This window comes from Melospiza melodia, chromosome 1 (assembly GCF_035770615.1).
Source record: "Melospiza melodia melodia isolate bMelMel2 chromosome 1, bMelMel2.pri, whole genome shotgun sequence".
In the NCBI taxonomy this organism is placed as follows: domain Eukaryota; kingdom Metazoa; phylum Chordata; class Aves; order Passeriformes; family Passerellidae; genus Melospiza; species Melospiza melodia.
Genome location: NC_086194.1, coordinates 119,451,519 through 119,477,234, shown reverse-complemented (window position 1 = coordinate 119,477,234; position 25,716 = coordinate 119,451,519). Strand labels below are relative to the sequence as shown.

The following is a 25,716-nucleotide window of genomic DNA, read 5'->3' as shown; positions in this document are numbered from 1 at the left end:
ATCTGTATATCCTGTCAAGGAGGAGGAGGAGAAGAGGCGGGGGGTGGGGGGGTAGTGGGGCCGGGCAGGCTGCTGGCTCCCTGGATCCCGCTTCAATAGCCACCGCTGGGTCTCCGGGAGCTACAAAGAGTCCCTGTGCCGCCTCCGCGCGCCCTCGGACGGAGCCGGCAGCCGGCTCCAGCCACCGAGCCGTGATATCCCCTGCCCAGAGCACCATCCCCACCTCCTCTGCTTTCTCCCTCCCACCCCGCTCCTTCCCTCCCTCCTCTTCCCCCTCCTCCCGCAGCCACGATCCGCACCCAGTCGGAGCTGGGCTTGGCACCGGCACCCACTTCTCCCATCGTGTGCCCGGCGGCTGCCTGTGCAGTGCCGCGCCGTGCCGTGGAGGAGGAGGAGCGGAGCAGCGGCCGCGCTCCCATCCCCGTCTCCGCGGGCGCGGGCGAGTGCGCGGGCGGGCGCGCAGCCCCCATGCCCGGTGGGCGCCCCGCCGCCCGCAGCCCGGCCCCCCCTGCTTGGGAGCATCCCGCCTGCACTTCGCCGCGGAGGCACCTCCGGCCCTTGGAATTAAAATACTCACCACGCTGGGCAGCCGAGGGAGAGTGGGAGCAGGTAAGTGCCGGCTGCACCTGTGCCTTTCCTCGCTTTCCTTCCCCTCCCCGTTCCCCTCCCGTGTGGGCAGAGGGCGGTGGGAGCAGTGGCAGGAAAGGGCTGCGCGCTGCTCCTCCGCGCCCGCTCGCCCGGAGCGGCTGTGCCCGGAGCGGAGCCGCCGCTCTGCGGAGCCGGCGGGGGCGGCGCGGCCGCGGCCGCAAGTTTGGCGTTCTCCGGGCTGGGGGCGGCCGGGACCGGCCGCGGGAGCGCCCAGCGCCAGGTGTGGCGGGGAAACCGTGGAAAGTGAGAGCACTGGGACTATAGGCGCGTGTGCACCTTCTGAGAAATAAGAGAACAATAGCATCACTCTTGACTCTTTGGAGAAGTCTCACAGACAAGTGGGGACGAGGGGTGGGGGAAGGGAGTACCACAGACTTTACAAAATGTAGGCAGCCCAAAGTCCTGACTGTCTCAGTCCTTTCTGCCAAGCCAAAGCGGCTGTCTTGCTTGGGCTCGAAGTCTGGCGGTGATGCTACAGTGCAAAATATTATAGAGACAATGAAATTTCCTGAGTTGTTTCCCAGAGCTTTTGTCCTTCTATGTCAAAGATGTTCTAGAGTTTGCAAATGTAGAAATTATGGGAGCTGTTTCTTTGATTAGTATTCAGCTGGTAAGGCTAGCTCTGCAGTGCTTGGCTGATGCTGACCCTTCCCCCTCCGCCCTGTCCCCCAATCCATCCACATATCCACACACGGGCATGTCCTGCTTTCCTACAATAGGCTGTGTACACCAGTAGCGAGAGGTTTGTCATCTGGATTCTCAGACTTCTAGTTGCTAATGGAGGCAAAAATACCCCTTGTTGAGATACGGTTTAGCTTTTATACTGCTTTCAAAAGGTGAAGTAGTTCAGGTGAGCCAAGATTCTACAAACGATGCCTTCCCCAGGATGTGGGAAAGGATAGGAGATGGATAATTGTGATGTGCTCTGAATCTGGGAACTGAAATGCTGATACTTTAATCTTCCCCCCTTGCAAGGATAAAATCTTGTGTTCTGATAGATAACTTGCTCAAGCCAAACCAGAGACTTGAAAGGGCAGAGTATACTTCATAGTCTCTCTAACAAGACATACTGACTTGCAGTTTTTCAGCTAAAACATAGGTGTTTGTGCAGCTTTGCAGAAAATAAATTGCTTTTCCGGGACAAATAAATTAATACATAAAAGAGCCAAACTCTTGAGCATGCCTGTTTCATAAGCAGTCTCTCCTTGGCTTTGATGCGTGACTTTACTTCTCTATCTTTATTATATCTACTAATTGTTTCTGTGTTGCATTATTTGAGTTTGCTGGGAATTGTTACTGGTGAAAGCTATGTACTTTGTTTCTGAGAAAGGTGGGTCTACACAACCCCAGGTGCAGAGCTGTTCAGATGGGCAGCAGCATGGAAGTTGCATAACTAAATTAAGTTTGCTTACCCTGTAGCTTCTGAAGGTACAACAGGTCAACAGATAAAGATCAGCTACAAAGTGATGCTGATTTTTTTCTCAGTAATATTGTATCAGTTTTAACAATGCAAAAGTGAAGTGAGTATATTTGGAAATGGTACGATTGTGCCTCAATAGAGCTAGTTCAGTGCAAAGGGTGTGTTACCACCTTTGGAGGAAAAAAAGAACACAAAAACCACTTAACAAACCCAGAACAACTATCCAAGGACTAAATGTGCTATTATTTTTAAGTCCTTTTGTACAATTTTATAGCTTTTCAGTCTGCAGCTACCAGGGGATCTAATCTAGACATCTAGACACACATTTACTTTATTATATTTATTATTTATTTATATGTAAAATTCAAAAAACAATTGCAGGAAAATCCACAGTAAGGGAGGGCCTAGCTCTGACAGCTTTTAATATTAAGTATGTGCAATATCTAGGGTTTGAGTACTGAATAAAGGTTTAAAACTACCAGGAATATTAGGAATATATCAAAGGTAATATTCTGAGCTACCACTGCATGTTAGAAATGTGTGTCAGTTAATGTGAGTGAAAATACAAACATCAGTAATATAGCCTATTTTCTTGCAAAAAGCCATTAAAGATTACAATTTTAATCAAGGAACATTTCACCCTTATAATGGGAGAATTTACTGTAATTAAAGGCTGATGTGGGTCATTAGAACAGTGTTAAAAGTCAGATGACAGCCTCACAACTCTCCTTAGTCTACTTTCATTGATTTAATAGCAAGGCACTATTGATTATTTGCTACTGATTTAGTAGGAAAATATTTTTAAGTTTTCATGTAAAAGTGTAATTGTAAAGCATTTGTACAGCAGCAGAATTTTCTGATGAGAAGAATGGATATAATATCCACATAGATTTTCGCCTATCCTTTTCACGTATGACTGTGTATACGTACACATTCCCACATTTTTCTGTGTTTCTTCAGCAGTGAGAGACTTGACTGAAGAAAATCATTACTAATGAAAGACCCTATATTGTTCTACTCCAACTTAAATTCCTACTTTGCTATAAACCTGGCTAAGCCTTTTCTCAAAGGGATTCAACTCACAAATTGACTCCCATGTGTGATGAAAATAGAAAATATTTTAAACTTCAGCTGGTTTACAGATGAAGATAGTGCTTGGGAGTCAGTCCTAGTGATGTCTAGTAAGTTTTTGTGAGTGTTTTCAGTCTATTGACTTCAGTATCTGATGTGTTCAGCGGTTCTTCAATGAAGGCCTTTCTTGAGCCATTCCTTTTCCTTTAGTTTATCACACACATTTTTTTTTCATGTACGCTTTCATGCTGCTACTGGGTATTGTTTTCTCGTGGCTATAAAAATCATTAAATTCTGTCTGAGGCAGGGTGCATAAAATAGATGGTTACTTCAGTTCTTCCTGTCAAACCAGGCTTAACTCTAAGCAGTAATGCAGGAGTGCCTCCTCTGGGAATTCAGCAGTTCTGCAAGAAAGTCATCCCTAGGCATTGTGTGACGTTCTTCAGCTGAAATGAGGCTGCAAAAATAAGGCTCGTGGAAATTTAAATATTTGCCTTGATTGGTCCCAGATCCAAAAATACTGCTGGTGTTTCTTTTCAATAACTGATCAAATTAGCATAATCCTTCCCATCCGCTTAGATCTTTCAAATGCACCATGGCAAGGTGAAAAACCAATAAAACCCTTTCACATGGAGAAAATGATCTTAGAAAAAAGATCTTTCTTCTGCTAATTTGTATGGGGAAGAAAACAAACTTACCAAGAACCCAAACAATTTAGCACTCTAGACACGTGCAATCTTATGATCAACTGCAGAGCAGTGTAAAAGACCAAAAGCTGTTGCCTGGTTTTCTTTACGAAATTTTTTAAAGCCATATAATTTATTGCAGTGTACCTCGTGTTTTTCTATCATCTCATCAGGTCCTTTCACCTGAGTCAGAGGGTATTGGAGCCAGTTTAGTGTAACAGTGCCATATGTTTGGAGCAGTGATAGTTTTTTGCTAGATAACCAGATGCAGACTGCAGGATGTGCACTACATTTACAGATCTCCCATGTGAATATTTAGGCCAGTTAGCGGCAGGAGGTTGTGGTCTGTAGTTGTAATGTCATCTGGCACAGGGAGTTAATAGGTTTCATCGTACTGCCTTGACTTGCAGAGCTTCATTTCATCACAGGGTCCCCACCTCTCTTGCTCCAAGGCACCCTCCTTTCCTTTTTTTCTTTCTCCGAAAAAAGTGATAACCAGACACTGCAATTTACACCGTAATTAGACGTGTTATCTTCTCAAAACCTTTTTGTCTCAAGGATCACATTCCTGTTCATGTGCCTGTGGAGGAGTCCCCTGTAATATTTAAGATGTGTGACATGGAGGAGCTGCAGACTTGTAACAAAGGGGAATTTTCTCTGCCACTAAATGTAACACCCTGTCCAATGGGCATTGTAAAATTGAATGTCAAAGCATAAATATTACAGTGAGGGCAGTCCAGCTGTCAGGGGGCTCACCTGCTGGTTCTACTTTGTTTAAGGGATCATGGTTCAAGATCCAGTGGCAACAGTCACCCTTGGAATTATTTCAACACCCTGGCTCAGATTTTACTGAATGACTAAAGTAGAGAAAAAACAAAAAGCCCCATGGAATAACTATGCATTGTTGACCAAGCTAATGCAAAATTTACTTGCAGGTGGTGGCTGCTCAGTCAGTGAGGTCCATATTTTGGACCTCAGTAAATTTTGCAGTGGTATCAAAAAATTAAGAAATTCGATGAAAGGAGAATAATGGGGCCGGGGGGACGACAAGGGAAGAGAAGGCAATAAAATAGGAGTGGTAAATTCTTCAGTTACAACTCCAATGCATGGCTGACAGTGAGATTTCAAACTAGAGTAATGCAATCCAGACTGGTGGAGTTTAGTAATGGAAAAGGGTTTGGATTTCCACTTCTTCCTGAAGCATTTTACACATTAGAAACACTCGAGGACAAAATATGCTGAAGGACAAAATCCTTAGTTGGGTTGAAGAGGTTGACAGGAAAATGATATGGTTCATAGATTAGGCTGGCACTGTGACACTGGTAGCAATGTGTGAGCAGAAGTCTGCAGCAATTTGCATTTTGGCTGCAAAGGTTAGGTGGTGCAAAGATGATCTCAAGAGCATTCAGCAAATTGCCCTACAGGGCTGGGGAAATCTCAGATGTGGGGAAGGAGGGCTTCCATGATACTTCTGAGACTGAAAACTTGTCCTTATCTGCTGGTGCTCATTGTGACACGCAAACAACGAACACTAGACTTGATGAGCTGTTTTAGAAATTATGGAGTGAAGCAAAATATTCAGAGAGATTTTCAGTGGGTGTAAATTACCCTTAATTGCTTGCAGTGAGGGGGACTATTCCTTTAAGTTGAGGATCTTATTCATGATCTGATTGTTTTCAACAAATCAAGATTGCCCCTTGGAGACAGTGCATAATAGTGTCTTTTTGACATTAGCAGATTGTTTTGGAAAAGTAGAGTAGTAACATTTTTCAGTTTAGCAGTGTATATCAATACACTGTGGCTTAAATATAGGGTTTGTTTTTTTTTTTTTTTACAGCAGATGGGAGAAAATGTAAGGTTTATGATGTATATTGAATGAAAAGGTTATTATGTTTTTTCAAACGTGTATTATTCAGTCTGAGATTTTATATATCAGCCATCTATTTAAGAACATAAGCAATTTTTTTTTGTTTAGTTTTTTGGGTTTTTTTGGGTTTTTTTGATTCTTACAGCTGTTCACTTGGACAACATGTTACTGCTTAGTTGAGACATGCTACCTGCACTGTCCAGATCACATAACATACTCTCCAAATTACACACCAGTTCTATTACTTTGTATTTTTCATATTTGTTATTTCCAGGACTACATATAAAGCAAATAGGGAAAACAAACTTAGATATGAAAGCTAGAGCTTAATGCTTTAAATGCACTAGCAGACAATTTTAATTTTAAAGGCCTAAGTTACTTTTTATGTTGGCAAGTGTGAATGGGGAGATATGATTTGGTTTACCCCTATTTGGGAGGGCAGTAGCATTTGGGAGATCAGAAACAAGATGTAAAGGTACACTTTTATTCTAGGGTAGTTATTATATCAAAAGTGTAAATATTTCTCAGGTTCTTTTTATATTCTGAATCTTATTTGTGCAGAAAGAGATAGCATTTCCTAAAAGATCATCTTTAAACAAAAAGTACTGAGTGGTTGCAGGTCAGTTTTGCCATCACACTCAAGTCAGTAAACACAGATGACAGTGAAGACACTGGAATCAGAGCTCTGTCACAGTCAGTGTTAGTTTTATCCACTGCTGCAAGTGCAACCCTGAAATCTCAAGCTGTGACTTAATGAAGAAAAAAACACCAACAGTACCTCTTAGTTTTCAATTTTATGAATGCTGTGACGTTGCTTACGTGGTCTTGTGGACTTGATACTTATGGACATCATAGAACAGGTGATGTTGAAGGGCTAGTTATGCTTGGACAAAAAATCTGTATAAAATTATCTGTCTATCTATGTATCTATCTATCCATCTATCCATGCATCTAAGTAAGAAGGGTAATGAAATGCAATTTAATAAATAATTCTTCCCAAAACAGAAATTATTTTTAAATATAAAAGGGCTTATGCTCTTGGAGGTATCACATATAAAAGGCAATGTGCTGGAAGAACTATAAATAAAAACCTTTAAAAAAAGGGCTTTGAGAGGAATAGGAAGACTTATCCTGAGGAAGAGAAAAAAGGGAGGGAAGAGTGTTTCAGAGCAGAAAGTGCTGCCACACAGCTGAATAAAAATAATTGGAATTTTGGAGTCTGTGTGGTGAAAGTATTTGAGAATGAGTAAACCACAACAACATTTTTTTTCCAGGAGGTGTGAGTATTCTGCTTTTCATCAGATTGTGCTGTCTAGCATATGGACTGTTTTTCAGTTGGTATTTTGGGTGCGTTTTTCAGTTCTGTGCTGTGGTGTGTGGCTGGGGACCATGGCACTCCATATGGTGGCTTTCATACTTTCCTGCAGGTGTAAAAGAAAGGATATAAGAGAACACTGTTCGAGATAAAGGTTAGAGCAATTCTAGGTTTGAAATGTCTGTTCTGAGCAAGAACAAGACATTTCAAACTGCTTAGTGAAAAGACTCTAACATATTGTAAATGTTTTACTGACATTTCTTAAGAAAATCCATTTTGTATTTTTATCTCTGTTAAATAACAATCTGCTGCCTCTTTGAAATAAACTGACAGTTTATCAATATCAGATGTCTTTAACATGATGTAACTTAGACACAGAGAGGGGAAATCAAGGATGCATAAACAGCCTCTACTACAAACAACACTTAATGTAGCTGAGCAGAGCAGTAGGAAGTGAACATATCACAGGGAAAGCGCAGCTACTTCCTTAACACTCATTGGCAGCCCTCTCAGTAATTACTGTCATATGGTCATGATTTACCCAAAGGGCCAGATCAAAACTGAGTTATGACTAGTTGGGATTAATCATTTCAACCTAGGCTCTTCTAACGAGGATGACACCCGCTTGTTAATCCTGCTGTGAAAAGAATTTTGGTCCATGTTGAAGTGACATCTTATAACTGTAGCATCATGTTTTCAAAATTAGTGTCTTTAGGTAAGGCTTGCTTATTCTTTTCATTTTGCCTGTAGGGAGACACTGGATTTTCCTATTTGGAAGCTTTCAAATTGCTTCTGCTTAGCAAACACGCTCAGTGGGTTTGTGGTTTATCCCACCAGCCTCTAAGCAAAGCCTTTCTGGTGCAGGGCAGTACCACAGAAGGGATTACAATAAAAAGGCTTTACATACAGTCTGTAATCAGAAGAGCTTTTTATTTGTTTCATGTTTCTGCCCTCTAGGTACCTTTGGCAGCACAATGCACAGGCGTTCTGCAGCTGAAAGGGCCTGACATACTGAAAACAGATAGTGGATATCGCATTTCACTCAGTTTTAGTAGTAATGGGTAGGACTATGATAATCAGTCGAGAGTGTTTAATGTGTATGCGATTTAATGTCTAGCCTTTTTAGATTAATTAAAAGTATAAAGGATGAAATCTTCTTTCTTCCGTGGCTTCCTAAGTAGCAGCAGTTCACTCCAAATTAATGCCGTTATCTATTTTAATTTCATCCTTATTTCCACTTCATGTTTGGCACTTCATGAATGCTTCTTGTCTCCCTTATTGCTCACTTGGACAAGGAGGATGTCTGTTTAGAAGACAGCTTTGCTTATCTGGTGATTCTTCTAAAAGGCAAAGCAATGTTTGGTTCTGACTGACAGAATTTATACTTTTAAAAACATTATACTAAGTATATATTTTTACATGGGCAGAGGAGGCTCACAGTCATAAAAAGCAGAAAACAGTCTTGTTTAAGTATTGAAGTTTCTCTTTCTAAAAAAATAAATGGTTTTTTATTAGTAATTCCTATTAGTTATGAAATGATTAAATTTTTAAATAAAAACTGATTTAAATTTGTTAATTCTGGAAAATCATTTATAATTAAATCAAGGTTTCAGAGAAAATACAAAATGACATTATCTTCTGATCTTTCTGGGCATATTTCTGTATAAATATATAAAGTAGTCTAACATGTTTCTTACAGTGCCTGACATTTGCTTTAGGAATGTAGTGAAATTGAGTGGGGAGACTCAGGGCCTTTTACCAGGTCAGATTCAGATAAGAACACATCATAGCATCTGGTGTACTGTGACTAAGAATCAATCAAATTGTTCCGATTCATCTTATGCACCTTCGTTTTACTTTTGAGTTATATGGAAGAGAGTTAATCTAGGATGTATCCCTGCCATTTTTACAACTTGGTGCCTCTAGCTGGTTTGTAATTATATCATAGTAATGTCAAGTAAAGGAGACCATAGCAGACAGAAGAGAAAATATCAAACCAAATGACTGTAAATAATAACTACACTTACTTTGATTGTTTTAAAGAGGAACAATTTTAGCATTTATACTGGAAAAAAAAAAACAAAACCCTGGTGTATTATGAGAACATTTAGGAGAAAACTTTATGGCTATAAATAGAGTTGTATCAGCAGTAGTAATGCCATCCAAGAAGTTCGCTATAAACTTGGAGAGATTTATGTAAACTCATTGGTGTTGATGAGGAGAAAAGTAATGAATAAACAGTTTCCATGCGTGATGTGAAAACTGCAAAGAATTTGCATTCTCTAAAAAAAAAAATTAAAATTCTGACTACAGTTCTTGTCTTTTTCCTGGATAGGTACCCATTACACCATTTCTTTGGTGAAGGCTGTTCAGCAGTGGTGACATCTTCCAATCGGCCACTCTGCAGATTATTATCTCTGGACTCCCAGCTGACACCCTGCCGGAGGCTAGAGCTACTGAGACAACTGGAATTGTGCCTGCTTTGGTCAAGGCTTTTTCTTTCACCGAGGAGAAAAAAAAAAAAAAAAAAAGATGAAGTTGGGAAAAGTGGAGTTTTGCAATTTTCTTCAGATACTCTCTCTTTTCCTGTGTCTTTCTGGGATGAATCAAGCAGAGATCACAAGGTCCAGGTCAAAGCCCTATTTTCAATCAGGGAGGACGAGAACCAAACGCAGCTGGGTGTGGAATCAGTTCTTTGTGCTGGAAGAATACATGGGTACAGACCCACTCTATGTAGGAAAGGTAGGGGATTTAAATAAACTTTGGAGGGTGCAGATGCTTGCTTGTTGATGTGTTTATATGATGCAATCTAAAAATTGTAATTCTGTTAGCTCAGAACAGCAACACATTGCATTCTCGTAAGAATTCAAGGTTCCTGTTGCAATTTTCTTTAAGACCTCTGTATATTAGCACTGCTTGTTTAACAGAGTACAGTAATGAAACTATTTCACCACCACTGATAGGAAGAAAATATTTATTCCTTATACTAGGTTTTAAAACAGAGGAACATAACAATGAATATTCTTTTTTAAGAGTTAGCAGGTAGTCCCAGAAAAGAAGTTCTGTATGTTACGTTGTTTGCTCCCTAAAACTCAGCACTACTGAAAGCAAGAGAGAAAGAATCAGGCCTCTGTGGGTGTGATGAGTGAAAAGGAGGGCATGTCTGCATTACTGCTTTTCTTTGACATTGCCTGGCTGGCAGATTGTCACCTTGGGGGCCTCGCTGTCCTCTGTGCACAGCACAGCCTTGTGGCTTCACCTCGCCTGTGGTGGGCACGGGTCCAGTAGAGAGCCAGCCCTTTTACATCAAGGCATCCCAAATGGTTCTCTCTGAGCGCCCGTCGCTGCACATGGAGCACACTGAGCACAGCTGTGAATCCGGGACTTAGCTCATTTGCTGCCTTGTGCTAGTGGGTAATGCGCTGCCTTCAGCAATTATGCAGGGGAAAAAAAAGCCCACAAAACAAAACCCCCTCTTGTGTTTCTCTGTAACATTTATGTGTAATCATCTTATTGAAAGGAAAACCCATTTTCTCGGTAATATCAGAATCAATAAATAGACTTTCTCATTAAAATACAGCAAATGCATAGAAAACAAGGGAGTGACAGCTTTTGGCACAACAGCACGCTTACAGAAAAAGAGATGAAGTAATCTGAAATCCACTGCTTCAAATATACCAGTGCAATGAATTTCAGCTTACTTAATTCATCCTACTGAGACAAAACCTTCATGTTTGTGTTAATGCAGTTAAGCACTTAGAATTTAATCATGCCAACGGAATAATCAAGTTAAATAGGGAACTGCTTTCATGATTGCAGCTGTCTTTGTGGTTAGGTGCTTTTCTGAATTGGGACTGGTACTTTGCATTATTGAACCCTTAAGAAAGGTGAACTGGAATCATAAATGTCATCTTGTGGTGACGTTACAGTGGTCTTGAAAGTTTTGGTAAAGTTTTACATTAAGTAGCAGTATCCATTCTGATGCCACACAGTTGCTGGTTGCCTGTGTGGGTTTGTCTTTTAGGCAAATTTGTCCTCAGGTTGGAGTTTGTCTTGTGGCTCTGGAAATGGCCTATTTGGCATCCTTTCCTATAGATAAAAAAAGAAGTGTGGCTTGCAAATTTGAATTTCTCTCCTGGAAAGGAAGTGTCTTGAAATACATGAGTGAAGACTAGTTTTGATCTGTAGTAATTCTCATATTCAGTCGATTGCTATATTATGGCAAAAAAATGCTGTGGTAGTGCTGTAGTACATGATATTTGCATGCATGTGGTTATTTTTATCTTCACAGTCTGCTCTTTCCTGTCCTTTGCAAGAGTCCTAGGATTCACAAGCAGATATCTTCCAAAACACAACCTTTTTTTTTTTCCCCTGAAACATTCTGTGCCCAGTCTGCTTTTGTATCAGCAGTATGAATTGTTGGCTCAGGAATTTGTACCAGCAATCCATTTTGTAGGAAAAGCAGATAAAAATTTTCACTTACAAAAAGAAGCCCATCTTCCTGGAAACATAGTCCTTGCTGAGCATCTTGTAAGATAAGATGTGCCCAGTTCCTAACCTTTTCACTGTAGAGGCTTTTCACTGTGTGGCTCCTGAGGTGCAGTCATGACCGAAGCCACATTCCCACACAGGGGAGCAAAAAGGTGAATAAGTGAATTTCTTTCTGTGTCTTAACGTATTATGTGTAGCACCACTACAAGCGTGGCTGAAGTGAGCAGCAGTCGCCTTCCTCCCCTCTTCTCTTAAAAACATTGTTGCTCTTGATTCAAATCCTTTGCAGGCAGGTAGGGACAGAGGAAACCGAGATTTGGATAGGAAGGATGGATTTTTTTTCCTCTCTTTTTTTTTTTTTTCCCTTGGTAGGGAAGCTGCAGCAAGCAAAAAGCTCTCATAACTCACTTTTCTCATCAAATGAAGTGGAAGCAGGAACCAAACTCTGCAGAGTGCTCTGCTTCTGGGGAGGCCAGCCCTGCCCTGCCTTACGTTCAGGATGCTTTGCAGGGTGCCAATCTTAGTGCACATCCAGGAAGGAGGGACCTTTCTCCAGCTTTTAAGGGCTGTGAGATAAAAAGGCTTCAGAAACACTCCAGCAAATGGAGCTGTAATGGGAAATGCTGTCTCCTTGCCACTATTCAATTTTACAAAGCCCTAGGCAATTCTGGTTGGATGGCAGCATTTGGGGGATGTTAGGGTTACATGGCAAATCATTCAAGAGTTGTGAAATACCAATGTTAATTCCGTGTTCAGCACTAGCTCTGTCCTCCTGGGTGTCTGCCTGCTGACACTTTAATTACATGATCATGCTGGGTAAAATCCTATTCCTTGTAAATAATGTAGTAGGATTCCTATTCATCTCAGTAAAACAAGTCCTTCCCTTAATTTTTCAGCGTTTTCATGTTTGTTTAACAAGGCTTCATATCTATACCTGAGCATCTCTACTGCAGCCTTCCTTCCTGATAGCCTTTTTTCGCTTTCCTAAATGCATATGTATTTTTTTTACTAAGGCAGCAGGGCCTGTTTCTCACGTGACTCTGGAGAAACCTCTGGAGGAGTTCCATTAATTTCACTCTAATAGGAGTCAGAGGTGACAGAAGTTTGGTGCCTTTTTTTATTCACTTCTTTTAAAATTTAGGTCCTTCCTCTCTATGATATGAATTTGAATCATCTTGGATGTAATTTCGAGCACTTCTTGGGAGGTGCTTAACATGTAATCAGACTGTGGACTGAAGCATATACAGTTCTTTTCTGTCGGTCAGCACAACACGTGTTATGCTCACTCGAAGGGCTGAAGCATTTAACTGTTTAACACATTAAACTGTTTGGATAGGCACTGTTCTTCTCCAGACATGCCACGTAGGAGGTGAGGCAGTTAACTGTGATGCTTATTGAGCTAGAAGCATAGCTGGCTTCTGTTTTCTGGAAAATGTTTACTACTGCTTGGTAATATGTTTTTGTAAAATGCCTTACTCTATATTTTCCTTGTAAATTATGGTAATGGAGAATCTATTTCGAAAAAAAATAGTATAGAGCAGTTTTAAGTGAAACATAAACACCTAAAATTAGGAAAAATTTTTTTGAATATGCTATTATGTTGAATATTTGAAAAGTTGCATACAGTCTTGCGATTGAAGTTTCCATGGGTACACATTGGCAAAAAGGGGTATAGTAAAAGTAGAACTTGAACATTTTGTTGGTCCTTTTTTGGTTTTGTTACATAACTATCAGACATCCAGGGTTTGGAGGTTTTTTGGTCTGATGGGTTGGGGTTTTTTTATTATTATTTGTTTTAATCTGTTTTCTGCTGCAAGAGTATCAGTCTCATCAAAGGCATTATAATGACACAAAATCTCTGCCAGTAATAATTTCATTTTTCTTATTAGAAAGTTTAGAAAATCCCAAACAAACAAAAGAAGCCACAGACATACCTGAAGAAGCGAAAAAGATCTTTGAACTCCATGTGAGATGCTGACTGATAGCTGGCTTCACTGTTTTCTTTAGGATCCAAACCAACTCTCCTTTTCCAATGGCTCTAAATTTAGGTATAGGTAAAGGGCCATTTCAAGCTTTTTGCGGAATTGAACTCTTCCCTTGAGATCTTGCTAACATATGAACGATGAAAAATAAAACCTAGAGACTTTTGACCGAGCACAAACCCAATAAATTAGTATGTAACTTTGAGAGGCTCATTGGCAATTCTCAAAAATAATGCTTTGAACTCATAAGATGCCCTGAGTGTTGTTTTTTATTTAGAATGTAAGAGAAAGTAAAGCGTAAGTCCTAACCTGCATTTTCTATATTGTAAAAGCAAGAAAAGGTTAAATGAGTGAACTAAGAGCCCATAGTTTCCTAGATCTCAGAGTCATTGCCTTTGAACACAATTTTACCTGCCTCTTCTGACTGTTTTAAGGTAAATAAACCTGTTGGATTCTATTTGGACAAAAGTGCATAAAAGCTAATATTTGCATTATTATTTCCCAGAGTAGTACAGAATGAGGTGCATGTGAAATAAGAAATGAAGTTAAGCTTTTCTTAAAAAAATATGTCATATAAGAGAATTTGCAAGTTCTACAAGTTTTAAGAGAACTTAAAGGAAGGATGGGTTTTTAAAGCACCCATATAACAAGTTCATGTTATTATTAGCATAGAGAGTGGGTAGTTTTTTTTCCAGTCTCCTCATTTTGGAGGGAAGGAGGCTGCATAGGAGAGGATACTGGGGTTTTAGATTAATGCTTTGTTTTTCAAAGGTGCTGGTGAATATTTCAATAAGGTGACAGAATTACTCACATACTATATTTATCTGTGGTGTGACCTTGTCTCAGGCCATACAGATGCAGTCAGCAGTAGGGCTCTTTTCATAGAATCATAGCCTGACGATTTCAGATGTGGCTGATGAATTTTGACTGAGTTGGATAATAAGTGTCTTTGCTAAAATACTTTAAAGCAGTGAGTACTGTGGAGGTGCTGCCCCCTCAGTCAAACTAGACTGAACAGTGGGAATATTACTGGCATTTAGGGAAATGGAGAGGACATGGGGTGATATTACAAAGGCTGAATATAGGTAAAAAGGACTGGGCTGCCTCACTTGCTCATAGTGAAGAAGGAGATTAGTCAGGTGCAATTCCCTGGAGGGATCTGACCCTCCTGCTGCTTCTAGAGGCATCCAGAGGGACTAAGGCTCTCTGCTCAGCTTCAGTCTGCTTTGATTTTTTTCTCTAAGCATCCTGTGCAATGTAAATGTTCATGCCTGTTCTGCAAGTAAGCTCCTGGTTGAGAGTACCCATAGCTCTGCAGATTTTTGTTCATTTTCCACCCCAAGAAGTTTTGGAAAAAAACCCTATTCAAACACACCAAACTCAGAGCAGCTATTTTTCATCTTTGTGGCCTCTGTGTGGAAAACAGACAGCATAATAACTCAGAAAGAAACTTCCACTTTGTAATATTTTTTTCTCACTTTCTATTTGTGTTATCTTTACTTTTATCATAATCTTTGAAGCACTGTTGTTTTATATACTCCCAGAAGACCATTTACGGAAGGGAAAAAGAAAATCTGCTGTATTTCTGATATTTATCCATCTCAGGAACTCTTTGCTTTTCTGTGCTGTGAAAATTGATAACAGTTGACCTTTTAAGTAAAATGGGACAAACCATTCTTGTCAAGTATTTTCCTACCACAAGTGCTCCAAGTGGAATGAATGAACAGACAAAATAATTAAGTCCTGCTTACTTGCTTTATGTACTGAATAGGTCTTGGGGAAGTGATGCTTCAGTTTTACTGCACATGTATGACTTTACTATCTCAACTTGTTCTGTCCAGTCCCAGTACCACACCCTTTTCTTCACTGGGTAGTCAGTGTGGGCTTTGTGTGCTATTTCCGTGCTATAATTTATGTGGATTACCCTGAATAACTGAGAGATGACTGACAATCCAAATGTTCCCTCCTTAGCATGCAGGGCTAAAGTGTCTCTGGGGACAATGGTGAGATTAAGGCACACAGGAAGAATTATCCAAAAGGATAACCTAAAATCTGCTGCCTTTTCCTGGTTGATTTTATCAGCCTGAACAGCTGCAGTACAATTTCTTCTCTCCCTTTTTACTGGAAGTCCTCTTCTCTCATAGCTGAATGGATACTAGAGAAGTTTTTATGTCAGGGATTTAAAGTGATGACAATTTCACAAGCCCAAGCACTAAAAGACAATTTAAATGTAATTTCATTATTAAAAGTTATAATAGAGTTGAGAGACTTATGGTTGGATACTGAACCAGAACATGTAGCTTTTTGATCTTTCTATAATGTGGAACATTGATCCTTAACATGTGCCATTACAGAAGAGGAAGGTTAGTGAAGGTGATGACAACATCAGTAAATTAGGTAGCCCTCATGGCAATTTTTCGTTCAATGGCACAGCCATGCTATTTATGTAATCCTGTAATACCATTCCTGTATTTCAGCAGAGTGAGAGGCTCTACCTGCAGTGCAGTGCTCTGGATGTCTTTTGGGCATTGTTTAAAACTAAATTTTATGAGTCTCTGACAAAATAGAAAAGCAATGGTAAAAGCTAATTTTGCAATTATATGTAGATGAGAGGCTCCTGTATGCTTGGCTGGTTATCAGAAAATGCCTTATCTTCAGGAAAGAATGAGATTTGAAGCTCTGATGTCAGTCAAGCTGACGCTGCTTCAGCTGACGTTCCTTCTCCTTTTTGTCTTCAGAGAATGTACTTGGTCCCTTAGTTCTTGTTGTTGGCTGTCATCCAGCATCCAGTTTTATGTCCGTCCTCGTGTCTCACAGTTCTGTGTTAATGGCATTAGAAATACAGCGCTGTAAAACCGTGGCTATCTGGGACTGTGAGTATTTGCATTGTTCTAAGACAAAGGATTCCATTCATGAATTATTTTCCTATCTAAAATGCAAGCAAACACAACCCCTGCTCTGAGGCAGTGGTCTTGTAAGGTGAGAACTAATAGCAGATTAAGAAGCAGTGACAGAATTCAGAGAACTACAGTGTTAATCAACATCTGAAAATAGTTTGAGAACAGTGGGTCACTAGTGTTCTTTTTGATGAAGATAGAATATTTCTTTTCTGAAAATGAGACTCATGAAACATTTTAAAACATTATGAACATATAATTGAGAGCTCTTTCCTGCCTTTACTTCCCAGTATTTATAGATGACAAGTTTTTTGAAACTTTTAAGTGCAGATCTGTTTAATATCTATGTTAGTACAAGGCTACATCTTCTTTCAGACCAGAAAAGATAAAGGATGTTTTCCAATTGCTTTCAAAATATCAGACTGCATATGCTTTATAGTTTTACATCTTGTAGCCTGCTGTCACACTACCTTTTTCATGTTGCCTTTTTTCACGTATACATCTTCTGTTAGCCATAAGTGTCTGTCTGCAGACTCATTGGGCATTCATTTCATATATTAAGTATTTTCCACGTGTCACCATCTAAAAGTGCTGCCAGGACTGTTACTGCCTTGCCATAACTCTACTGCTGAATTTCTTCTTTGCTTCACATTTGTTTTGAAATATTATACTGCATTTCTTAATTATCTGGCTCCTCTTTCCCCCCCCCCAATAATCATGTAATAAAACAGCACCTGTGTACATACGTCAAAGTTTCAGTGCTAACTTCAACCACTTAAAGGGATAACCTGGGACAAATATATTAAAGGATTCTAAAAAAAATCAGAGAATGCAATAAGCTGGCTTTTACATAAATGCACTGATGATAAGTGCTGGAAATCTCTTTAGTGTTATCTTATTATCTCAACACGATGCATCTCCTTGGAAGAGGTAACTGAGCAAAGTGCTAATGGTGGAGCTGCTGAGAGAGGAAAGATGTTAATACACTAAGTTGCTCAGTTCTTTTAGAATAACTATTAGCTACCTTATGCTATCAGCATCTTCTCTGTCACTTTTGCACTGGAAGAGATACTTACTGTCATGTAAATTAGAGACGAGTAGCTCTTAGAAAAGGCAGTGCAGTGTGTGCTCTAGGAGAACTCTAATTCTGTCCCAACTGTTCAAACCATGGTCATGGTATGAGTACCAGCCTATACCAAGAGCAGAAGTTTGAGGATGTCATAATGCTTTATCTTTCATAATTTCAAGGTTATAAGAAGGAGAATTAGCCAGTTAAAAATAGGCATGGGGGTTGTTTACTTGATATATAAATAAATGTTATGAACACCTAACTATAATTAATTTGAGCTCAATGTATAAATGGGAACCCTTTTAACCTTTCCAGGCAAGTGTAAACTTAGCCAATGAAGAAGCTCATTGGCAACAGATACCTATCACCAAAATCAGTAAACAGGTTCATAAAGTTGAAGAATATATTTAATATTATTTCTTCCAGATGTTCTTGAAAAAAAAAATACTACCATTAACAGTTCTGTCGGTGTAAAAATATTTGGTGATGTTACAGCCCTGTGCTGTTGCAAAAGTAATATTGTTATTTATGTAGGTGTAAGGCACATAGTATGGTAGTAGCACACTACAAGTCATAAACATAGCAAAGAATAAGCCTTATTTTTTCTTCCAGATAAATAGGAATGCCAAGAGAGATACAGCTCTTTTGCATACAGAAGTTCATGCGCCATTACTCATGTACCAGGAAACACAAAATATGCCTTGCTGACTTGGTCTCAAGCTGTCTTTTTCAGAGTCCTCCCCTGGGAGAAGAAGCTAATTCTAAACATTCAAGAAGAAGGCTAAAATTTTTTTAATATGTTTTGATTATTAAATTATACTGTTCATAGAGCAACTGAAGATTTAGTCCAAAATCTTCAGATCAGTTTTATTCACACTTGGAGACCATTTGAGAGTATTAATGTTGTAATACAAATGTCTGGTCATTTCACAATTGAATATTTAACTGATATTTTATTCTGTAAGTTAGTGAAAGAGGAATACTGAAGATTGATTTGCAACATACATGAACATGTTCCACATTTTGTGAGTGAAGAAATAGTGGCTTCCATTCATATAGTACTCTAATGTTCCTATAGCAGCAAAGGGGTTTATTGTGACATTGTGTGTGGGTCAAAAGGTATATGCTAAGAATAACAAAGGACACTTACATAGTAAATGTTTTACCTACAACACAGAAAATTCTTAGTCCCTCTCTGACTAGAAAGAAAGAAATTTAATGTAATTTTCTAGGTGATGTAAGATTTTTCTGCATGATTTCCACAAAACATTGCCAGAGTCACACTGTTTCATTTAGTTTTCCTGTTTCTGTAAATCATGAGAAATTACCTTAGGGTTTAACAAGACATGCAATTCTGTTGCTGTGGAGTATGTGTGAGAAGAATTGAACCCAGAAAGTTGTTTTTCATTTGAAATGCTTCCAAAATATGGAAAATCTGGTAGTTGGATTGTTCATGTGTAAGGATGATAAGCTGCTTAAGCACTTCATACTGAGGTACCAAATTGTTACCCTGCTGACTAGGCAATCAGGCAATTCATTTTCCTTACAAGGTAGGCAGGTGCTGTATTACGTGAATTTTACCTTGTTATCCTGTAACAATGAAAAGTTTCCAGACACAGCTGGGAAAAGCAGATGGTCATTTCTTAAGTTTCCATAATCATGGTATAAACGTAATGCCATAAATTAGCAAAATACTTAACTTGTCTTTCTTTCACAATCTATACACATTATATGGGCAGAGCAGGCATTTCGAAAAGTGCTTGGCATGTTTTTATGTTTCTTTTTAAACTGGCAGGGCTGTAATTCTACATAGTCTACATATTAAAAACTGCTTAAATAATTCCACTTGCTCCTGGATGTTCATATCCTTATTGTATATGCAGAATGTTATCCTTCCCACCATCTTTCACCCTTTAGCACTTAGCTGTTGCTTAACCAAACAATACTTCTAAAAGGTTTTCCTTTTGAGTCTACACTGTAGTCTTGTGTTCATCCATACTGCTCTTTCATTCATCCCCTCCTTTTTTGAATATGTTTTTGACAGTGAAAAGCTGTTAACAAAAGCACTCTATTGTTGCTTCATCTAAACAGGAAATAAGCCAAGTGAGACTGTTACTTCCTTTCTCATTGTAAGATTCAAATTGCACTATTCATGTTTGTTTCTTTCTTTACAAATTCATGCCCACTACCATGCTGAGAATCTTAAAGCCTTATTGCTTTTCTGGGTTTTTTTATCTTTATGCTGAATCAAGCATGCTTCTGAGCAAGTATCAGTCCCAAAGCAATGGAAATAATAGTTGTTTGAAACATGAACCATGTTAAACAAGGTTTTATGGAGCAAACATGCAGGAATTAGAATAATAGCACTGATGAAGCATATACACAAGTGAGTATCTATGTCTAGGAAGCAATGAAGGGACCTCACATTGAGGAATAGTTCCTGCTTATACTGACACATTTATTTAATTTATATTTATCTTAAGATTCAAGGAAAAGATAAAAATTCTAGCCTATATTGGTTTTAGTTTGGGAACATACAGATTGAAAAAGTTAAAGAGAAGAAAAAGTAGGCCAAAGATTAAGTGTGAGATGGGAAGGGACATGATGAAGCATTTTACTTGGTTTTTATCACTCTAGAGCCTGATATAAAACTGAAATCAATGAGAAAATAAATTTAGATTAAGGTGTAACAGTCTAATCACAGAATGGCTCAGGTTAGGAGAGAACACAGTGGGTTGTCTGGTCCAACCTCCCTGGTCAAGCAGGATCATCTCAGAGCACATGTCATAGGATTGTGTCCAGACAGCTCTTGAATATTTTCAGTGAGGGAGATTCTACAACTCCTGTGGGTAGCCCATTCCAGTGTGTGGTCACCTGCACAATAAAAAAATTCTTCCTTGTGTTCAGATGGACCTTTCTGTGCATCCGTCTCTGCCTGTTATGTCTTGTTCTATTGCTTGGTAAAGAGTCTGGCTCCATCTTCTTGGCATCTCTCTTCAAAATCTTCTAGACATTGGTGGGGACCCCTTTCAGTCGTCTCTGCTTGAGGCTGAACGGGCCCAGTTCCCTCAGCCTGTCCTTGTAAGAAAGAAGCTCCAGTCCCCTAGGCATCTTTGTTGCCTTCTCTTCGACCTGTTCCAGGAGCTCCATGGAGCTCTCTCTTGTACAGAGGAGTCCAGAACTGGACCCAGCACTCCAGATGTGCCTCACCTGGGCTAAGTAAAGGGGCAGGATCACCTTCCTTGACCATCTGGCAGTGCTGTTCCTAATGCACCCCGGGATCCCACTGGCTTTCTTGGCCACAAGAGCACACTGGCCCTTGGACATTTTGCTGTCTACCACAACACCCGGGTCCTTCTCCAAAGAGCTGCCTTCCAGCAGGTCACCCTCTGTCTATCCTGGTCCATGGGGTTATTCTTCTCCAGGGGCAGGACCCTGCACTTGTCTTTGTTGAATTGCAGACAGTTCCTCTCTGTTCATCTCTCCCACCTGTCGAGGTCCCTCAGAAGGGCTGTCCAGCCTTCTAGGATATTGGCCAGTCCTCCAGGCTTTGTGTCATCACTGGACTTACTGAGGAGACAGCTGCCCTTCCATCCAAGCCATTGATCAACAAGTTAAATACTGGGCATAGTTTTGAACCTTGGGAGACACCACTATGACAGGCCTCCAGGTACACCCTGTGCCACTGACTGCAGCCCTCTGGTTCAGCCAGTTCTCAGTCATCCTCACTGTGCACTCATTCAACCCCCACCTCCTGAATTTGCCTGTCAAGATGTTGAGAGATACAGTGCTGAAAACCTTGCTGAAGTCAAAGTAGAAAATACCTACTGCCCCCATCCCTCCAAGCAGTTTCATTACAGAAGGCAATCAGGTTGGTCCAGTGTGAATTAGCATTAATGAATCCATGCTGACTACTCCTGATCGCCTTGTTGTCATCCACATGGATAGAGATGACAGAGGTCTTTTGAATGAGGACAGGGATTGAGGTGAGGATCACCTTAAGTGTAGGTCTTGATTCCCTGTGCTCTTTGCTGAAGAAGCTACATGTGTCTGTATGAATCACACATTGGTTTAGGTCGCCTCAATCCACCCCATGGGTTCTAGAAAGCAGACCTGACTTGGTTATGTTAGCACAGATGGAGAAGGAGGGCAGGTGGCCAGGTTTTAGAAATATACAGGGGAGTAGGTCTGTTAACTAGTAGATGTATTTGAAAGAGATAAAAAAGGTAAGTAAAGTTCATTTTTAATCAAAAGAGGAAAACTCTGTGTGAAGCAAGGTAATCTGTGATGCAAGACATCAAAAGCAAATATCATCAAGACAAAAACCTAGTAGAACAAGTTTTTATGCTTCTTTAATGAGACTAAGGAAGCAATGAATAGAAAATGAGAGATGTAAATATTTCTTATAAAACATTACAGAAAGGGCTGGAGAATTTGGAATTTGTTAAAAAAAAAAGCCTAAAACATGAACAGCAGAGTGCCAAACAGCCCAGGACAAGACAGAATAGCATTCTATACATAGAAGTTCCAAGAATTACTGGGTCAAGATAAAGCATGGGTAAGTAAAAACCAACATGAAGATCTGGAGGAGTCCAAGCAAGTCTGAGCTCTCAGCAGACGGATGGAAGGATGCAAATATGTGCAGCTGTCAGGGAAGTAACTGGACCATGTCCAGACTGTTTCCAAATTAAGAGCCAAAAATCAAAATGATGAGTTCTCTGGTCTACCATTTAAGAAGGCAGCTCACACCTTACAAAGCAATTTTTTCTTGGGTGCTAAAGGGATGTAATAATGTCATCCATGGTTTTCAGAACTCTAGTAGGCACCTTTCCTTCTAGACTGGTATTTTGACATTGATCATTTCATGTAACTATATTTCCTCCCATCTGTTTTCAGGCTGCATGAGATTTTTTCATGCAGACTAATTTCAGTGACCTGTCAAAATTCGATGCTGTTCCACACTATCTAAGTCACAGTATCACATTCAACAATTGCCATTCATCTCTTATTTTAGTAAGCAGAGATGGGTAGACAATGATGGTCCATTCTGCTAGTCTACTGACAAAGTCATCTTTCTGGATTTTTGGGTTTTTTTGGCAATTTTACTTCTAGTAGCACAAAGTGAAGTCAATGAGTGCTTTGAGTGTGGGATGATACAGACTGAGGGCCCAGGTGCTTTGTCAGGCTTCCAAAATACCTGCCAAGCAGAAAATTAGACTGTGAGGAAGATGGAAAGATTAAGACGTCCACCCTGATGACAGATCCTTCTGATTTAAAGATATAAAGGTCTGTATCTATATACCATATTAAAAAGGGAAGATATTTACCTTTGCTTCTGAAATTATGTTGTCATATGTGTTTTAGACAGTGGCCAGTCTTCCAGCTCTGATTCTTTGATGAATGCTTTGTATTATACTTAAAATGCAAATACCGTTTTGTAACACAGTTTGAGGCTTTAGCAGGATGTGCTAACAATTTTTGTCTCAGATTATATTTTTTGGAAAATTACTTGTAAAATAATTAGCAGGATAACGGGGAGACTTTCACCTTCAGGGTTAGAAGAGTTAAATTTATTAGTGACCAAAATGATCTGCAGTATCACAAATTTCCCTGGAATCAAACATTCCTGTACATGTAAATGACTTTTACTGATAAGAGAACTTCAGCAGAAATTATATGTGTGACATTGTAGAGAGTCATGGAGTGAAACCAGATGCTTTTTCTTCCATAGTAACTTGAATCTGGTGAAAATACGGATACAACTGAGGATGAGCACTACGTTCAGTGTATGCTCAAGATCAAAATGCATCTTTGGTTTACAATAGAACTAGTGCAATAAAATAAGGTAGATTTTCTTAAACATTAAAGGTACTATTTAATGTTTGGTAGAAGATAACATCACCTTATAAATGATGTCTTGTAAGGCAAGGTAAGAGTTTTTCTTTATGTGTTACTGAAGTAGTATGTCTCTGTAATCAATAGGCCCTCCCTGATATTTTCCTGTAAGTTTGGGCTCAACAAAAGCATTGATAAATCTTTTATCTCAGTATTTAAATACCTTCAGGGTGGAGTGTCAGAAAAAGCAGTAGGTTGTCACATGGCAATGGCTACTCAGGGCCCTGAGTCTTCACATAGGCTTGGAAACTCATACAAACAATATGATGGTTTAATATGTGTCTGATGGTTTACAGACTAGCAGAAAATTTGCTCTTAAAAGAGACTGCATAAAATTATACTGTGTTACTCAGTAGATGAATTCTATATGTGAGTCACACCCGCCTGTTCCAGTGGTAATTTTTTTCTCACTTATTATTGCCATTAGTCCCGCTGAGCTAACACAGCTGAGAGACAGCAAACTGAGTGTCATCCTCAGACTTGTTTATTATGTTTCACTGACTTGCACCTGCAAAATCCTATTGTAAACTATGGGGCCCTACATTTTTAAAATTAGAACAGAATCTGAAGATAGCAGGGGCTTTACTTGCTTTTGTAATCAGGGCAAAGACTCTACCAAGAGTGCAGTATGAACAGCTTGCATGTGACCCGTCCACTGGGTATGAAATGCAAGACAAGGAATGGAATTGCTGGTTTAATGCTATTACTTTTTATCATGATGCATACTAATAGAAGGTCTTTTACTGTCCCAATGCATTTTTTAAATTATTAAATTGGCTTGGTTGATTAATTAGTTTTGATTTTTACCAGTTAATATTGAATTCACTAGATTTGCTGGTGCGCTACCATCCTTCCACTTGTACCACTATTTTTGTGTATATATGGACACAAAAGCATGGTTTTATAAGTGAACTGGCATGCTTTACCTTTGCTAAAATTTATTACAGAATTTAATAATGTATTCTAATTTCTTTAGTCTTTTATGTAGGCACTGGTTTTACCTTCTAGTCTTCCACAAGTTTTAAAAGTAGCTGCAGAGCAAACTGAGGGGTATTCCTTATCATGAGTGTCATGAACACTGACCACCAGTGATTGATGACTTCTGTGAACAACAAGCTTTAGAGTTTCTCATGTATTCTTCACTGAAAACAAATTTTCAAAAATCTCTGAACAATTTCTTTGCCTTCTCATGAATTTTATTGGGCAAATATGAATAGAGATTAATGGAGAGCAGAAAAGTGGAAGAAGTGATGAAAAGGATGTATGTAAGAAAAAAATATGCCCGCTACAAACTCTCAGAAGAGCAGGGGGTACTATTGGACAATGAATTCAACAGATTGGAATATGTGGTGAGAGTGTGGCTGAAGAAACACAGCGACCTTTGAACTTGTGCATAAACTAGAGACAGGCAGAGAATATAAATTCTATTAGTGAATCACTAGTGAGATTAGGAAATAGAACTTTCTGTCCACTTCAGAAAGTTTGATTTTAGTGATTTGAAGTGTGTAGATATTTCATTAATTTGACTAATCTGCTTGTGACTTTTCTTTGCAGAAGCTCTTATTTGTTATTTTGTTATTTGTTATTTTTACAAGGTAACTTTCAGCTATTTGTAAACAACATAACTATTTACTAAAATGCTGTTGTGTTTATATGACAACTTGTGTAGTTTTGAAGGGACAATTTACAGCAAAATAGCATAAATAAGATATTTTCATGTGCAGAAACAATTAATATTAATTAATATTTACTGAAAATACCATTTTTCTTTTAACAAGTATAAAAGTTTGGCATTATCTATTAGTGTAGAAGGCTCAGAGGCCAATTAATAGGGATATAATTAATTATTTTTCCCCTTAAAGCTACGGGATCCTCAATTAATAGAAACTGTACCTTTCTTTCAGTGCACGGAGCTGTGCTGATTTACACCAAGCTTTATAGAGCTTCCCTAAGGGGACTTTCTTAAATGAAATGCTCATTTTAATGGACCACACAGAAGGTATGAGACAAGAGTGGAAATGCCTTGAGTATAAAGTTCTGAACATTACAATTGGTGACAGAAGGCCTATCAATGAGACAGTAATCCTATAAAAATACAAAAAGATCAGATTGTTTGTCGAATTAGACTTGCTTTAATATGGATGCATGGAAGGGAGCTGGAAACTTTGCATCTGTTTTGTATACAAAGTGATTAGATTGTGATCACTTAGTCCAAGAGGATAGAAATGATGCACAATTTTGCCAGGATGAGACATGCAAATTGGATCAATTAAGCTTTGAGAGCGCTCAGACAATCTGGTAGAGAAGTTTACATGCTGTGTCAAGTGAAACTTAGCAAAGATCAGTCCTGGATGCTGGGGGCAAGTATTATAGTG

The 25,716-nt window shown here is 39.3% G+C and overlaps 1 protein-coding gene across 1 annotated transcript in view; it reads left to right on the top strand.

Moving 5' to 3' along the window:
* Positions 1 to 544: 544 nt before the first annotated feature.
* CDH7 (cadherin 7) overlaps positions 545 to 25,716 on the top strand; it is an 83,423-nt gene continuing 58,251 nt past the window's right edge. Inside the window, exons 1-2 of the mRNA XM_063165583.1 lie at positions 545 to 609; positions 9,343 to 9,749. Of these exons, the coding sequence (XP_063021653.1) occupies positions 9,540 to 9,749 (210 nt within the window). The 5' untranslated portion in view covers positions 545 to 609; positions 9,343 to 9,539. The remainder of the gene's footprint in view (positions 610 to 9,342; positions 9,750 to 25,716) is intronic.